Genomic DNA, 17,718 nt, shown 5'->3' with positions numbered 1-17,718 from the left:
TTTCATAAAACATATTCTTCATAATATTTTCCCTGACCATATGAGAGACTGGAGCCTTTTTAAAAGACCTTAGGCATATCAGTACAGAACACAAAACATTATTACAATCAGATTTCTCTTTTGCTTCCTGAATTGTAAGGCACAATTCCATAGATTATAATAAATTACAGATCCTCGGGTTACAGGAGTTTAAACTGGGCATGTGAAAGGAAATCTATCAAGGTAAAAATGCAAAATGAGAGCTTGCAGATCAAAGACAAATCTCAAATTCTGATAATTTACATATTATACATAGGAACTGAGTTTCCAAAACACAGGAAGCATGAAAGCCAAGAGGCATAACACAATTGTATTAGCACTGTCTGCAGACATCAGAGGACAGGCTGAAAGTCAACTACAAAGATATTAGAGACACCGAAAGCATGACAGTGCTGTCAACAGCCAGCACATCTACATTACCCTCAGTGGGGTTTACACACTTTGGTTTCCCTATAAACATACCATGTTTCTTCACGTTAGAAAGAGAAAACAGAAATAAAAATCCAGCACAAGCTCATGAAACATGCAAAATCCACTTTAACAATATATCTATGTGTCAGTGCCATTTACCGGGACCACACTCATATTTAAAGAACAGATGATCTGAAAGTTATACATGGGATTAAACTCACTCATTTGCTAGGTGAGTAAAAGATGCCTACATCTGCTCTGTAACACTACTGAAGTGATGCTGGATAAGTAGCAGAGCTACAAAGTGAAATTTTAAGAGCCATGTTAGTGGTAACAATGTCTTCATTACTACTTTGGAATGTGGGAATATTCAGTTTATGTCTAAAAATATTCTGCGTCACCTTCACATCTCCCTGTTCCTACCTATGCATTCTGAACAGATCATTATTTTTAGAAAGTCACTAAATGCAGACATTTCTGATGTATTTCAGGAGGAAATGGAAACTCCATGATTGCAGCATTATTCACAATGCTGGCTAGCATCCTCATCATAAACACGCAGTCTTCAGAGTCCATATTACAAGTGCACCCTTATTTTCTTTACTGAACTTAATACAAAAATTCAACACAAAACCAAACTGAACAGAAAACGCAAATGGACCAGTATTCCACAAAATACTCAAGAGCTATATATGAATAAAGGTTCTTACACTGCATGTGTTGTGCCATAACCCAGTTGTGCAGCAGCCTGTAGTTTTCCACGGACCCCTTTACCATTTCTACCAACAAGTCATACGCAGCAGCCCTTGAGGAATGTGACTTGCATTTTGGCTGTTGTCTATCTTTCAAACTTGGCAGCAAGAACAGAAGATTGAAGATGTCTCTCAGAAACTCCTGTAAAACAGTTCAATCGGCACGTTTATCAGTTTGAACACATTCTTAAAAGACAACGGTTGTGCATTAACTGTCTTCTAGAGACTTCTATAGACTTTCTAAACCTTTATCATTTACAAAACTTCCTGACTTGCGTACAACTTCTGAATTACAAAACTCAACAACTTACTTTATACTACATCAAGTGCATTATAGCCATAGTACAGCCTAAAGAGAAACATGTCCACTGAAAAATAATGACAAATGATGCTTCAGTCATATTGATAGTTTAATCTGACAAACCACACGTGTATTTTTAGTAACTTTAAGATGAGTTTCTCCTAGTGAAAGACAACACATAGCCTTAACCACTCCATTCATTTGAGATTTATGAATTACTAATTAATCTTAAAACACGCACCAGATTATGTACCATATGTACTGTAAGTGTATTTATGTATTTGTGTTTTGATTGTGTCTTTTCCCCCAAAGATTTCTTGAAATTTTTCTAGGGACAGAATCCTTCTCCCATTTGAAGAGCACTGACTACCAATACAGCTATTCTACTTCATTCTACTATTTCTCCATTAAAAAAATGCTCTTCCTGAATTTCCCCACTCCGGTATATTCAGTTACAGGTTCTGCTGTAAAATCTAACTCATTCTAAATATTAAAAAAAGTGGCCTTCTACAGAGTTCACAGCAAAATCACCATAGAAAGCCTTGTTCCAGTGTGCAGGGACATTCCTATAGTCTTAAAAGAAAATCTTCTAACCAGGGTCTTATATGTTCATAGCAGAATAATACGGAGAGGTCTTCTCCTGGCTAATAGAGTTAAACAAAGTTCTTCCAGATTTCTCCACACTTTGGAGAAAGAAAATGCATAAGATTTAAAATAGATACTTGGTTTCTTGGTAGTTAGTCTGTATCAGGAGTGCATGTGGGGCAGCACCCTGATTCCCTTTCATCCCTAACCACACGTTTCAGGTGCAGATATTACAGCTCATCAGCAGACCAGCTGCATCTACTAAGTGGAGTTTTAGACTGTGCTTTCAGCTGCAGCCTTTTCAAGGGGCCTTTTAACACACCAGCCATGTTAAAATATCTCTTTACTATCAAAGTGGCCTTAAGAGAAATCTTTCTAGTGAAGATGTGCTAGCCAGTATACGTCAAAAATGTATTTTTGTGCACTTAGTGTAGAATAAGGTAGATAGTGATGATGTATAAAAGACATCGAAAAACGTAGACCAAGAATCCATCGTTGTGACAAAATGGGACCTTTTAAGGCAACAATATTTGCCAAACAATGATTTCATTTACTTAGTAAGAGAAGGAATCTCTAGGGAAGAATAGGGACAGCAAATTATCAGAATCCCCTGGGCAAGTCTAAACTATCTTCAGTATTTACCAGTGTATTTCCCTGGATAATTTTTCACCAGCCTTTGCTCAGAGGGAAGCATGTGGTTTCACAATCCTATTGCATTACATTGAACACAATACAAAATTCTTCACTAACACACTCTATAATGTGCAGTTAATTAAGTGTTCTTAATTGTACACAGAATTAAAAAAAAACCCCAATACTAGAAGATGATTTAGTCTCAGAAAATGTGCTAAGTCACCATCTCTCAGAATAGCCAAATATTTTTTTGAGAAGTTTGTTGGGGATACTGCTCTGTTCGCATTTACATGTTTTCAAACCAAATTTCTGGCCTCCCTGTGATACACTACATACATGCAACATACTTTAGGATTCTGCATATATTCCTCTGCATTTAAGCTTTCCTTTTTCCTTCCCTTCTTAATACTTTTCATATATCCAAGCTACATAAATCTGAGCTTTGCATACCTCTTCTATTTTAATTTCTGCACCACCTTCCACACTGCACTCTGTATTGAATTCTTGCTCTGATTTAATCTGCAAGCTCTCCATACTTAAAATACACTTATTCCAGGAGAATAAGTCTTTCAAAATGCTGTCAGCACGTAACTTAACATTAGGTAGCGCACAATGTGGACACTATTGAAACTTTTGTACAGTAAAGTTACCTTCAGGGCTAGTTTACGGTAACAGACAGTAAACAGACACATAAAACATAACTGCATACAGGGGACTATTTTCATAGTGAAACCGCACTAGAAGTCCAATCATAAGCTCAGTAGAGTCTACAGAGAAAACATCAGTTTAAGTCAGCTTTTACACTAGCTCAGCAATATGAAAAACATTTAAAGATAATAAATGAAAATAACTAAAATTTCTACAATGTAAGAACTCTATCGTGAAATTAAATATAGTTAGAAAGTAAAGGGACTGTATGTGCTACTTTTTAATAAAGGAATGATATGTGTGTTTTTATCCATCATCCTAAGGCTAGAAATGTGATATATTCTCATGTATTGAGGCTTGCAATCAAAATAGCAGGAAAAAAGTGAAATGAAGAAAGTACAGTCAGAAGAGATGATACTACTTTTATCTCTTTGTGGTCTTTCAGTGTCCTTTTCTTACCTGGCCTTCACGAGAAAATTTGAAGGGTGGTTTGTGCTTAATAACACTTGTTGCAAGACGAAGCAGTCCTGTAAGTCCATCGTCTTCTATATTACCATCTTGATGGTCTAGGATTTCTCTACTATACACACACATACATACAAAAGAAATGTTAAAACTCTGCCCCACTAACAATAAATATAATGCAACTTACAAGTGAAATTACTGTTAGCAAACCTTACCTCCGAATACAGTCAGCAAGATGTCTGGCTAGTGCATCTAAATCAAGCAGCGTGGTCTGATTAAAAACAAAGAAAATGGAATATGAATGGAAATTAATGATGTACTTCATGAGTTACAACTTATAATCCTAGTCTGAAACCACAGTTATGCTTTTGGATGAAATTTTTTTGTTGCACACAGAAAAACAGGGAACAATTAAAACTCATCATTCAAAAATCCTTGCAACAATATTTTAATGCATTTTTATAAATGGGACAAAATTGTTTTTTTAAAAATTGATGCTGTACAGGTTCAAATAAAGTAACGTTTATTCTTTCAATTTCAGATCCCACAAGCATAAATCTCCGCCATACTGAAAAAAAATGAAATAGTACTATTTTAAAGAGAAGCATTGAACTATTTCTCACAACTTGTCATCAGAAGGTTTAAAAGTCCCATTAGCATTTCTTGCTTGAGAAACAAGCAGAAGTAGGCAGAAGAGCAACCTAGCTATGAGATTCAATTAATAAAACAGAAATGGAAGGAAACTGAGCAAAAGAATGACTGGAGGCAGCAAAATTTTTGCCTCTACTGGGAACATCCAGAGTTAGGAGAGTACAAGACTCCCATTTCTGGAGAAATTTTTTCCTCTTTCAGCTTTCGTCAAATACTTGATTTCTTCCTCCTTAGACCGGACTGAAATTATCAATAGTGAACCTCACAGACAATCACAGTATTCCCAGTGTCTGTTACCTTCACTTAAGTACACCCTCTTTGTGTATTTAACCCATTCTCCCTTCTTGACTCCACAGGTTCAGTATCTGAAGCTTCCTTTGGCCAGGAGCTACTAAATACACATCAGAGTAGGGAAAGCTGGGAGATGAGAAAGATCCAAGAGCTGTTCACAGCAGTTCACTTAAGTATCTTAAGTAAAAATGTCTCATACTGAAGTAAAAGTGGTCTGAATACCCAAATTTAAAAAAGCAAACATTCAAATGAATGCAATGCAAAACCTACCTGACTTGCATCTTTGACGTGTATGTTATCAATCAGTTTGCAGAGCAGCCAAAAATATTCCTTACAGCCTGGTCGCAGCACTGTTTCTTCTTCATAATCCTCTATCTGTGGAAAGAAATTGCTTTTGTTCTGAAGTACATCACACAAAATAGCTGTGTATTGAAAAAATTTAGTAAACCAAGTAACTGTTACAAGAATATTACTTTCTGCAAGCCCCTATTTAAGATAAGCCAAGTACAATGTCTTTTACAATAGTAACAGTGCCTGTTCTATTTGTCTGCCGAAATATTTACTAATTTTCCTGAAAGATTGAGAGGACGATCTGCCAGACACTTTGAAAAAAAAAAAAATTAAAATAGTATTTACTCCATCCTAACCACTGCAAATTGCAAAATTTTCAGTATTAGACTAGACAAAATATGAGAAATTTTGGCTAAATTCATCATTACATAGTTAAATTCTGTTTTAAACTCTTCTGAAAATAAGTGAAATAACGCATAATCTTCTACAGATTGTTTTAATTTAACTTTTTTTTTCTTTTAATATCAACAGAGTTTAAAACAAAAGCAGAAAAACTGCATGAACCACTCTCACCAGAAATCAAATGCCAGACAGGGTCACAAGACAAACTGCCTGACAGACCCAAAATCCAGGCTCACAATTCACTGCCACACAAGTCCACACAAGTGCTCTCCCCCAGATCTAGCTCCACCAGCTGAAGTCAGCAAGCCTCGGTGAATGATACACATCGCTAGGTCTACAATTCCTAACTGACTTTAGGCAAAAATCATCCAGGATAGTTCAAACCACCCCCATTAACCTCCATATATTAACAGAGAGAACTCCTCCTGAAGTAGCTCTGACAGCATCCATAGGATCTCTTCTATCTAGAGCTGTGAGGGCAGTAATACTCCAGCAGAAAAACAGGAGCAATTGACCGGGGAACGGTAACATTCAGCCACAACCACAGAGGGTACCTATATACGCGTCAAACAATGTACTGATTTATTCATGGGCTTACCTACATTTAAAAGGGAAATAGAGGCATGTATCGAAAACACAATTGTTATTCCGTAGCAGTGTGTTATGTGGATACTACAGTTCCAGAACAAGAGCACTTTCGCAATGCTCATCTGCATTTTTCCAAGTACAGGCAAGCTCTACGTTACTGTAGTGTCACAGCTTTAACAACTTTTGTGAAGTTTCTGGAAGCATCTAGCCCCAAAGTCTTAATATCTCAGTGAATCAGAAACAGTATGTCAGACTTAATGATAATATGTGCTATAATTTTTTTCCTTTTAATATTAACAAAAGTAAGTTTAAATAGATCTCTGATAAAGTCTTGTAATTTCTTAAATTCTTACCCGGACTGGTTTCAGAGCTTGAGCATCAGGGAGAAATTTTAATAATGTTGATGCAGCCAGCAGCAGAAAGGATCGATTAATTGAGTCTCCCCCATCCAGACCAGAGAGAGATAACTTGTATAAACCATTGCAAGACTCATGGCGAACTGCAGTCTTTATGAAAAATAAAATAATTAAATCATTACACATAATATTTAGAAGATTCTTTTCTTTTGTTGACTTTTTCTTTCATATGTACATAATAAATTCCTCTCACAACACCTATCAGGTTATCAGTCCTTCTATAAACTTATATTACAAATAATGTACATGAAATTACTTAGGGAAAAATGCAAAAGATACTGTTCTAACAAAAAAACCTTGATTTGTCTGTGTGCGTTGTCTCTTGTCTCACATGTTCTCTACAGAATAAGGTTACAGCCAGTTATTAAAATAGAAAATATTACATCCGTAAAAACCAGGGAAACCTGTGCGATACTGGAACTTACACTTAACTCATTCCTAAATATACAGTCAATTTGTTTAACTTCACAAGAAGAATTATTTTCTTCTTTCTTTCGTTCTTAAGAAAAATATCTACAGACTATCTCTAATCCAGCTTTGGAAGTTTGCACACTTTCTTTTCCAGGGTTTTAAAATGGAGTCAGCATGTAAGCTTTTTCTGTGCTTGAGTAATAAAGCAAGAGAAAATAATTATCACATCATGTTGTTGTGGTGAGAGAGCTGCCCACTGGCCAACTCCCACTTATATACCCAGCATGACATCGGGGGTATGGAGTACTTCCTTTGGCCAGTTTGGGTCAACTGTACTGGCTGCAACCCCCCTCCCAGCTTCTTGCACCTGCACAACAGCAAATCTGAGAAGCTGAAAAAGTCCTTGGTCTCCTAGCAACAACCAACAACATCAGTGTATTATCAACATTCTTCACATACCAAACCACATACTAAATTAAAAACACAGCAGCTACTAGGAAGAAAAACAGCTCCATCCCAGCCGAAACCAGAACACATATTGCACCTTTAAGCAATCACCAGTAAATTTAAAAAAAAATTACACTATGCTTATCTTTATGCAATTTTCAAGTTTTTCTTCCACTAGAAAAAAGTTACTTAAAGCTAAGCAGAGATTCGGTAATGACAAATATTTTTACGCCAACTCTCATTCACCTAATTTTGTGATAAAAAAATCTGAAAAAAATATAATGGGGGAAGTATGTTTAGATTAATCCACGTTAGAGGGCATCACCCAGAAATTCCAACAAATTACAATGAAAAAAAATACCTTCAACCAGAAGCCAAGAACAAAAAATGAGAGTTCATAAACTGGTTTGCAACCAACCACAAATGTGCCATCTTACACAGTATTTGAAGTACAAATTATTACTTCTTAAACAGCACTGCAAGTAACCGAGTCAGGTCCTGCCTACTTTTAGCAGGAAACAACATGTTTGGAATTTAATGTTAGCTTGAAACCAAAGTTAATCTTGTTCCATATTATACACTAATTAGGAATGCAATAACCTCTCCATCAACATACCTCTGGAATAAGAAGGGTCAGTTTCTTTAGCCAGTCTTGCAAATGATCACTGTCTGCCAGACTGGATTTCACCAAGGAACAGCAGTGAGCCCAGCTCACCAAGAGCCACATTGAATAATGGGTGACTGAAAGAAAATGAGAGAAGAGTAAACCACACTGTAACTAACAGAATAGGTTTTTTAGGCCGAAAAGTTGCACAGCTCTAGCACATGACATTTATTTCTGTCATACTAACGTACAAGACTAAACCCTTAATGGCATCTAAGATACTACCTGAACTCAGAATTTTATCAATAACCTTACTGAACACTGACCATTGTACTACTGATGTAAACGCACAGGTGATCCACAGCATTTATTGAGAATTTGAGTTCACAGACATCTGCAGGGCAGAACAAAGTAGAAAAACTGAAGGCAACGTATAAGCCTAGGAGGACGCACCCATGTTTATGCATGTCTGTGCTGTACTTCTGACAATTACTTTGATATAGACATCATCTGACACAGACCATAGAATCATAGAATCATAGAATAGATCATGTAGACTTTTTGTAAGAAACCTCCACAAGAGGCAAAGATGGGGGAACTCCAAGGAATTCTGGGCCCAGAATGACTTACGTAAACCAGAATGAAAGTGATTATTGGTGACTCTATTAAGGCGTTACATACGCTGCTCTTGAGAAGACAAGAATACAGCTGGTTTTCGTACCAAAAAGATGAAGGCATAGCTAAGGTACAGAACTTCCACTCATATAAAACCATCTCCAGAGAAGGAAAGTGTCTCTGTGTATTCCCATCTAGATTATAACAGCCCGAAAACTACCAATGAACACAATTTTATAGCATTCTAATGGTGGAATAAATCAAACACAATTTTTTATCTTGAATACGTTTTCATTACTATTAGTTCACTTTGCAGCACTAACCTTCATGTCTGGATCGGTGATCAGACTGAGCTTTCAACACCCTGACAGGAAGAAGATAGAGCCATTTGAACTTTATCACAGAACGTAACAGATTATCACTTACAAACACAAGTACATACAAGTAACAACACAGTTACTCTTAAGGACTCACTAAGAAAACCAGAATTCTAACCTTAAAAAGATTAATTTCTTGCAGTATTCAAAATTAGAAATAATAACAAAACTATTAGAATCGGCGAGTCACCCCATTAAAGCTTTACTGACTACAAGATTAAAAAAAAAAAAAAAAATCAAGATAAAATACCCACAACCCCTTTATTTTATCCAAAAAAGAGAAGACATAAAATGGAACTAAGAACTGACCCATACAGAAGAAAGCTAGTATTCTTGATAAAGAACTGCACTTTCAACAAACATTTGCAAACTTCAGACAAATTTTAAATGTTTGTATTTATTTACTTATATCTTTATAAATTGCAATAAAATGCTATGAAACCAAAACCGTACTGTATATATTGTTCCTGCAACTCAACTAGAGGTTAAAGTTAGGCAGGCTTGCAGATTTGGCTGGAAATGCTCTAAATGTCCTTAAAAGTCTTAAAAATATGGTAAAACACACTATCCATTATTTAGAATCAAGAAATTTTACAACACCAAATGCAGCAAAAAATCTGACCTCCTCACCAGTCTGACTCTGTCAGGATGCAGTCTTACACAGAACTGCTTTTCGCAGGGGAAGAGGCAAAAAGGACAAAAATCTCTACTAGTCTGTTTCTGAAGGTAAAATTTTGCCTCCAGTACACGCACACTCACTAAAACAATAACGGTAATTTCAGCAGTAATGAGCTAATGTTATTAGGATGGGAAAAAATAAGTTAAGATCCGCAGATGACTAAGCAGCTTAAAAGATAATTTATTTTAATTTATCCGTTACATTGCCTTGAAATCGAGAAAGCTAATTGCTACGGACAGAACAAAAATAGTTTTGGCCCGAAAATCTATACCCTATATATTTTGTTGCTCCATGTCTTAAACCCTGACCATTGCGAGTTCTCACCACTCTCCTCTCTCTCACCCTTCCTACAAGGGCAGGGCAACCACCAGAAGAGGTGACCAAGAAAAGCAAGTCTATTGCCTACAGACTTAAATTTCTCATATGGGTGTTATTGGGGACTACAACGGAAAGAGTTATTTACTTTATTTAAGGCAGTGATGAAAATGTGCACACTTGATTAGCTTTATTACAAAAATAAAAAGATGTTGTACCTAGGTGCCAAGTTGTCATATGTATAAGCAACTGACATAAGTCGCTGAATCAAACTGGTTCCCTGGACAAGTACAAGAAACACCTTTAAAAATTGAAGTCAAAAGAAAAAAAAAAACACAGTTAATATAACAACAAGCTTTTTGTTCTGTTTTTAAATTATACACACTGTGTGAATCTAAAAAAACCCACCTGTATAGAGGGAGGAAGAGCAAAAGACAAATCACAGCATCTCCATACTTAAAACTTATAATGTTTTTTATTAAAGCAGATGTAAAATCCTGTGTTTCATTTACTAAATCTAGATGCAAAAATTTCATTCTATTTCTCTAAGAAATATGATTTAACTGAATATAAAAATAATTTATTGAATTCTTTTAGTAAAAACACACTGGTTATTTCAAAAGCATAGCCTAGTCACTTCCTTTAAAAAAATCCTAGGCTTGAGGAGAAGGTTGGATATGTAAACTTTGCCTAACTCTGTGATCAACATGTTTTATTGACTATACATTCACTTAAATTATTCATCTTTAGGGAATCTGATAGGCTACATAGAATTTTCACAAAGTCTAAAGAAAGTCTTACAAAATATTTAGATAGTAAATCCACTGCAATTAAGAAGTTAAAAACCAGTTATAGAAACTGGTAGCAGCATTTATACACAGCCAATGTTAAAAAATTCAATACATTTGATAATTTCCCTGTACAGCTTTGGCAATTTAGGGATCTGTTTTGTCAAAAATACCTAATACTTATAGAATAGTTAAGACTTTCCACGTATAACAATATCAAATGGGAAGTTTGGCTCCAGCTCACAGCTCAGATCTACACTTCCTGGCAATCACAGCTGGTCCTGTACTCAGGAGCACTCAATTTACAGAGATTGTGTATCTGATGCCAAAACACTACCGATTAAATATCAGGCTTGGTCTACATGAGGAAATCAGCATGCAGGAATCTGGTAGGAAGGTTTAGAGGTTTAGGTAAGTTTACCATACATCCACTCAGATATCCTTAGTAGAGTAAGTTATTTCAGTGTTTACTAAAGGCATCTAAAATCGACTTAGTGAGGATGGGGATAGCCTAACAGGTTACCATTAAAAAAAAAAAAAAAAAAAAAAGGAGGAATTAATTTGGAAAACAAAATCTAAGAATTAGGGATAAAGCACTGGAATTCTGAATTCCCAATTCATGTGCTCACCAATCACCAAAAAACCTTTTGCTTCCAGCTTTTAAAACTGCCACGTTTAAAGCAATTAAAATAGTTTTTAGAGGAGAATAATATGGAGGATATAGATTAATATTAGTAGCTTATTCACAACATTACTTTATTATCAAAATAAACGTTTCACACAACAAAGGAGTCATTTTTCTGAAGTTCACCAAACGGACACACTGTTTCTCTCTTACCTCGGTTAAACGAGGTATATGAAGACCCTTTGCATGGTCACTTGCAGTCTTCCTTGATTTGCCTGGCCATGTTCTTTTTCTGTGACTCTCCGCTACACCAGACCAGGCGAAGACATCATGGTAAGCCAAATCCAGATCTGAAGGATCAACTGCAAACTGGCATATCAGCTTCAGCAAGCAAGCAAGACAGTCTAGCTGCCACTGTGAATAAGAAGAAAATGAAATTTTCTTTTTTCAGGGTTTTATTTTACATATAATTCTATGCCTCCTACGGAATTTGAAATTTAAAACTTAAGCAGGGTGTAAAGGATAAACAGCTAGAATTAACTGGTAAAACCTCACCAGACACTAAACAGGAAGGTTATTTTAAAAAACTTACTTATAGGGAAAACATTTTCATGATCTAGTCGTATTAACAGGCCCATTCAAGACATACTATTTTCCAGCACATGAAACAACACAGAAGAAATAATACAGGAGTTAAGCTCAATAGTTAAGAGCCTTTCCTGCATTGTATTCAACTACAGCACAGGGTACGAAGTACAACATATAGATGTGCTTTCACGTTGAATATATTTAACCATGCAGAGATAACAGACACTACTTCAAAAATACCATTTTGTACTGTTACACCCCTTGTTAGATGAAAACCACCGATTCATTTAGTAACTCTCGAGATCAGCTTTCATAGCTCTCAGCTGTGTGGCTATGACCAAACGCAGCACCTGCTCAGCTCCACCAGCAGGAGGTACATTATTAGAGTAAAATTAACAAAAAAAGAGCCCCATGTCACAGCAACACATGAAGTAGATCAGCTATCTGTACACGTATAGGTCAGGACTCTGTACTAAGGCACTTCGTTGCAGAATCCGTTACTGTTTTCAGTGTTGTGCATACTTTCTGGGCAGACCAATAAAAGCAATCATACAAACTTCTGTTTATACACTGAGTAGAGAGAATGACAATTTGTTTCTAATACTGAAATAATTTTAGAACAAACAAAAATAAGTTTAAAACAATCAAGTATTTAACAAAAAGTATGCCTGCCTTCTTTTCAGTGTTTGAGTAACTGTCAGTTTTATACACACGTGTACGTTTGTTCATTTACCATTTTTTATGTACAAATGACTCAGAGCGTGATATTTCTTTTTTTGACATCACATGCCATAGAGTTGAAAATGAAAGAGAGAAATTAACTCTAATAAAAAATTTCTCATTACTATATATGAATTTATCTCAAACTAATAAAAGAATAATGATGAAAAAGACATTATATCAGAATGACTAATAATAACGTTCATTATTGAGCGGTGCCTTTATTAACACCATAGCCACAATGCTACCACTTCTGTCTCAATGCTGACAAGAGATATGGTATTTCTTGGCCTCTTCAGAGAAAAAGATAATTAACAGATTACTGCTTTTAAAACAGATCATAATAAAAGTTTCCAGATAACAACCTTGCCTAAAACAAGCAGAAAATATGTAAAAATAAAGTACTCCCTTTTTGTTTGGCAAATTTTGACTTTTTTAAAAAAGTGTGATATGCAATAGCATTATCAATACAGTTGCAGTCATTCCTAAAGATGGAACCAAGTTTTTTTGTTCCTCTAAGATGTTCCTATGATCTACAATTTTACATTCTGCAAACCAGGATTTTTTTAAGATTGGACAAAAAATTAACCCCAAAACACACAGAAAAATAGAAAAAGTTGTTTTAAAATATAAAAAAGCAGAAGTATGAAGATTTTTTTAAAAGAAAATAAATTCCTCCAGGAATAGAAAAGAAAAATATGCTATTGCATAGTGGTTTCAATTATAGAATTCATTTATATCACTTAATACACAAAAGTAACTGTTACAAAGCCTGAAAATAATCAAAGTCTTGACAAATGACAGCTATGTTATTCTGGAGAAAAAGGCTGAATGAACACCTACCACAGTCCATGATTCCTGTTCTTTAGGCTCTAAGATTCCAGAATTGAAAATTTCTAGTAACTGTTGGAGCCCTCCAGCAGCAACAAACTGGAAGGATATCATGGAACCCATGTGAGAAAAAGCAAATACAGAAATATCACTAAGGTCAGTTAGATACAAATCTAAGCTTTAAAAATAAAGAAAAATATGATAAACTACTCAGCTGGATATTTCATGAAAAACAAAAGAAATAGTTGTACACAACTATGACAAATTTACACGTCTGATAACACAGAAAAATGTTACAATATTATACGTAAATTTGAGATCAAAATCTCTAAGGCACATCACGTTTTAAATAAGTAATAATTTTCTGCCTTTTTCAAAAAAATGTATTAGGTGTCACAGAATACTGCAGGAAAATCAAACCTTGCAGCTCCACGTGTTTTTACTATTTTCTATTTGATCTTCACTTGAATCATCTGAGTCTGGGTAAAGATCGCTGTAACTTCCCTGAAGAGAAAGAAGAACAATTAATTGTAAAAAGAATTGTTGAATTTAATTGTTAAAGAATCAAAATACTATAAAGTAACTTATCAATATATACTTCGGTTCAAAGACAAAAACATATATTCCACGCAAAAAAATATTACCGTAGATTCCCGTCTTATTCTCCTGTTGGGCTTTCCCAAAGCTTCAATAATTTCCAGGGCGTACAGAAGTTTATGGGCACTTTTTATTCGCAGAAGATCCTTCCAGCAAAAGCCATCATTACCCTTAAAAGACAGAAAAAGACAGAAAACAATTTACACAATTATACATAATGCTGAGCTACATAAAAAAAATGCAGGGAGAGCATTAAAGTGACATGAACAAATTATTTTGTTTTTAATTTCATCTATTACCTCAAATTAGACAATTTCAAGTAAATTCCTATAACATGATTAACAATTTGAAAAACATGCACTCAATGAAATGTGAGTAAAACCTCCAGCATTATTATAAGCTAAGGTGCACACCATTTTAAAGTAGAGGAAGCCAAATGTTATACTCAAAATTTTAACTTCCACCAGAATTTTGATGTGTCCATAAAAAACCATAACATCTAAAAATTGTTAATGTGTTTTCAACAACTTCAAAAGAGGCAAAATTTTTACCTAGTTGATTTCTTGCTCTAAAGATAGTACTCATGTTTTGAACTTACAGAAGAGAGTACAAAAGGATTACTATTAAACAGTCATAATGTTAAAGCACGGCTGCAAATCAAGGAACTGCTGCTTCAATTCAAATCAAAAGATTGCAACAATCAGTATTTACTACTCCTTTCATTTATTAAATCATTTTTAAAAGAAATTGTAAAAACAAACTTTGGCATCTAAACTGACATCTCTGTTTAGTCTAATTTCATAAGAATTATTAGGTTTGTTAGGTTTACTTGTGTCTCAGCGTACTTAACATACTATTTAACATTCCTCTTTGGGTAAAATTCAACTAAACCACTAGGCATTAAAACATCCACGTATAATAAACATGTAAAACAAGCATTTTTTTTTACCTGCTCATCTGAAATATTCTGGAATGCCTGCAACATATTAGGGCACGTTGGCAGAAGCATTAACAGTTCCCAGACACGTCTGGATAAGTTTTCTGCATGGAGATGTAGTTCTTCACATCTTGCACTCTGACAAATCATAGAACAATCATTCATATTGTGAACTACTTTGAGAAAATAACCTTGCTAAGATTCAACATCCAAAAATGTATTTATTCTTAAGTAACATGCTATCTGTTTCCCATCTGATGGAAATACTTAAACAGAACATGACAGCTGAAGTCTCACTGAACCTGCAAGAAACTAAGTTCCATTATGTTCTGGTTTTGTTTAGCGAGGGGGGCCTAAGGTGGTAGCCTCTGTGGGAAACTGCTAGAAGTCGCTGCCCTTTGTCCACTGGATTCGGCCGGACCTAGGGCGGACCCGCTGCTGGCCAAGGCCGAGCCAATTGGTAGCAGAATGTTCCCTGATAACACCTTTGCCATAACATATTTAAGAAGGGGAAAACAGAAGAAAAAAAAAAAGGGAAGAAGATGTGAAGGAGCTGAGCAGGGGCAGAGAGGGGGAGGCGCGAGCCTTGTGGGCCTTGCAGGCCTCACCCTCTGGCCTATCGCCGGGCAGCCAACCAGGCCCAACTCGGCCCGGCCTGGCTGCGAGAAGTGGAGAGGAGATGAGAAGTGAATAAGATGTAAAAAGGATCCTGAGAGGCGTCTGCCAGCCTGTTGTGAGGAACGGCTGCAGACGCCAACGTCAGTGAAGAAGGAGGGGGAGGAGTAACGCGGCTCCTGGCCAAGATTCCCCTGCAGCCTGTGGTGATGACCATGGTGGAGCAGGTTGTCCCCCTGCAGCCCATGGAGGGGCAGAGATTCACCTGCAGCCCGTGGAGGACCCCACGCCGGGGCAGGTGGATGCCTGAAGGCGGCTGTGGCCCATGGAGGGCCCACTGGGGCAGCCATTCTGGAGGGACTGCACCCCGTGGAAGAGATGACCCACACCGGAGCAGTTTCACGAAGGACTGTGGCCCATGGCAGGGACCCCACGCTGGAGCAGGGGAGGAATGTGAGGAGTTCTTCCCCCGACAACGAAGTAGCGGTGTGAAACAATGCATGATGAACTGACCGCGACCCCCATTCCCTCTTCCCCCCTGTGCCGCTCGGCGGAGGGAAGGAGGTAGACATAATGTTAAGCCTGGGAAGAGGGAGGGGTAGGGGGAGGTTATCTTGTTCCCTGTCTCATTTTCCTGCTAGTTTTAGAAATAAATGAATAGTTTTCCCCAAGTTGAGTCTGTTTTGCCTGTAATGGTAACTTTAAGGATCTCTCCCCGTCCTTATCTCAAACCTCGAGCCGTTTTTTCCTTATATCATCTCCCCCTATTCTCTCGGAGGGTGGGGGGAGCGAGAGAGAGACTGCGTAGTCTGGTCCCAAGCGGGGTTGAACTACGACGCATTATCCTTACAGCATAAAATATCTTGAAATATTAGAGTATAACTAAAACTTTAAAATAAACTACTAGTTAGACTATACTAGTGATTATTTCATTTTACACAAGCTAATAATGGCATATAAGACATAAAATGTGAGTTTTTGCAGTAAGACCTTTACAAACCTTTCTTCAAGTCAATTCCCATTATTAGTCACCACGTCTATTGAAATAATCAATATTCTTTCTTAAGAATTACTTTTGCATAGCTTCTACAATATTTAGCACACTTAAAATGTATCAGACCAATGTTGTTAAGAAAATCAGAAAAATCATGATTATACCATACGTGAAATGCGAATATGCAGGCAATAAATATATCTAGCAATTGGACAGAGTACCCAAGAAATCGGCTAGGTAGGAAAAATCGATCCAATTAAATAAAACTTTAAGGTAATCAGTCTAATAGAATTATTCTAAATCACCTCACTATCTTCCATAGCCACTTCTCCAGAAGGAGGTTTAAAAGAGGCAAGCATCTCTAGCAAATCAAAAAGGGTGGTAAGATGAGGTTCTTGCAGGAGTAAAAGCATTGGAATGTTGTCCTTCTGAGGAGGAGGTAGGCAAGATGCTGGAAGCTGAACCCCTTCACCTTTACGTTCTCTCCTTGGTGCACCCAGGGATACAAACACCATCTAGAAACAGACAGAATCAAGGAGAGAGACAATTTCAAAAATTCATATGCTAAAACTACGGAATGTTTTCAACAGGATCAGAATTAAGAACTTAAAAATACATCAGTATTTTTGTTTTCAAATCTTTACCAAGCAGCATTTTGAGCAACTGTGTAATTAAAGCTTGGTTTTCCTTTCACTTAAGGCATTTGTGGTGTAGTTGCATACACTGTTTGCTGTCGTTGCAGTTGATGATCCTGTTTCCTTGTCCCTCATCCCTTATTTAGCCATTCAGGCTGGGGAGACCCTAGTACTGGTCTGACTTCTCAGTACATTAAGGAAATGGCACAACAACTGATCCAGAGGAAAAATGAGATACAATGGCTCAAAGACCAGAAGAATGCTAGCGAGGGCACCACAACACAAACAGCAGTGTGGTTTGAAAAGCAAACATCTGTTACACTGGCATAACCGCAGTGTGGACAGTCGTTCTCAGATGAACTGCTCCTGCTGATTAGTTATCAGGACCATATATTGATCGCGCCCAGCCATTCAAACTGAACGCTACTGCTCCTCCAGGTTCTGCAAACGTAAGAACTCATTCGATT

At 36.6% G+C, this 17,718-nt stretch overlaps 1 protein-coding gene across 3 annotated transcripts in view; it reads right to left on the bottom strand.

Moving 5' to 3' along the window:
- USP34 (ubiquitin specific peptidase 34) overlaps window positions 1–17,718 on the bottom strand; it is a 135,092-nt gene that overhangs the window by 42,237 nt on the left and 75,137 nt on the right. For all 3 annotated transcript variants that reach the window (XM_086744019.1, XM_086744018.1, XM_086744020.1), the window contains 14 exons: window positions 16,922–17,131; window positions 15,020–15,145; window positions 14,118–14,240; window positions 13,894–13,977; window positions 13,486–13,572; window positions 11,548–11,748; window positions 10,140–10,222; window positions 8,874–8,914; window positions 7,948–8,072; window positions 6,411–6,563; window positions 5,047–5,151; window positions 4,050–4,105; window positions 3,829–3,949; window positions 1,161–1,344 (listed from right to left, as the gene is read on the bottom strand). In XM_086744019.1, coding sequence (XP_086600145.1) covers window positions 1,161–1,344; window positions 3,829–3,949; window positions 4,050–4,105; window positions 5,047–5,151; window positions 6,411–6,563; window positions 7,948–8,072; window positions 8,874–8,914; window positions 10,140–10,222; window positions 11,548–11,748; window positions 13,486–13,572; window positions 13,894–13,977; window positions 14,118–14,240; window positions 15,020–15,145; window positions 16,922–17,131 — 1,699 coding nt within the window. The remainder of the gene's footprint in view (window positions 1–1,160; window positions 1,345–3,828; window positions 3,950–4,049; window positions 4,106–5,046; window positions 5,152–6,410; window positions 6,564–7,947; window positions 8,073–8,873; window positions 8,915–10,139; window positions 10,223–11,547; window positions 11,749–13,485; window positions 13,573–13,893; window positions 13,978–14,117; window positions 14,241–15,019; window positions 15,146–16,921; window positions 17,132–17,718) is intronic.

This window comes from Chlamydotis macqueenii, chromosome 3 (assembly GCF_036417535.1).
Source record: "Chlamydotis macqueenii isolate bChlMac1 chromosome 3, bChlMac1.mat, whole genome shotgun sequence".
NCBI classification, from domain to species: Eukaryota; Metazoa; Chordata; class Aves; order Otidiformes; family Otididae; genus Chlamydotis; species Chlamydotis macqueenii.
Note: the sequence above shows the minus strand (reverse complement) of the source record. Positions and strands in the feature narration are given on the sequence as shown.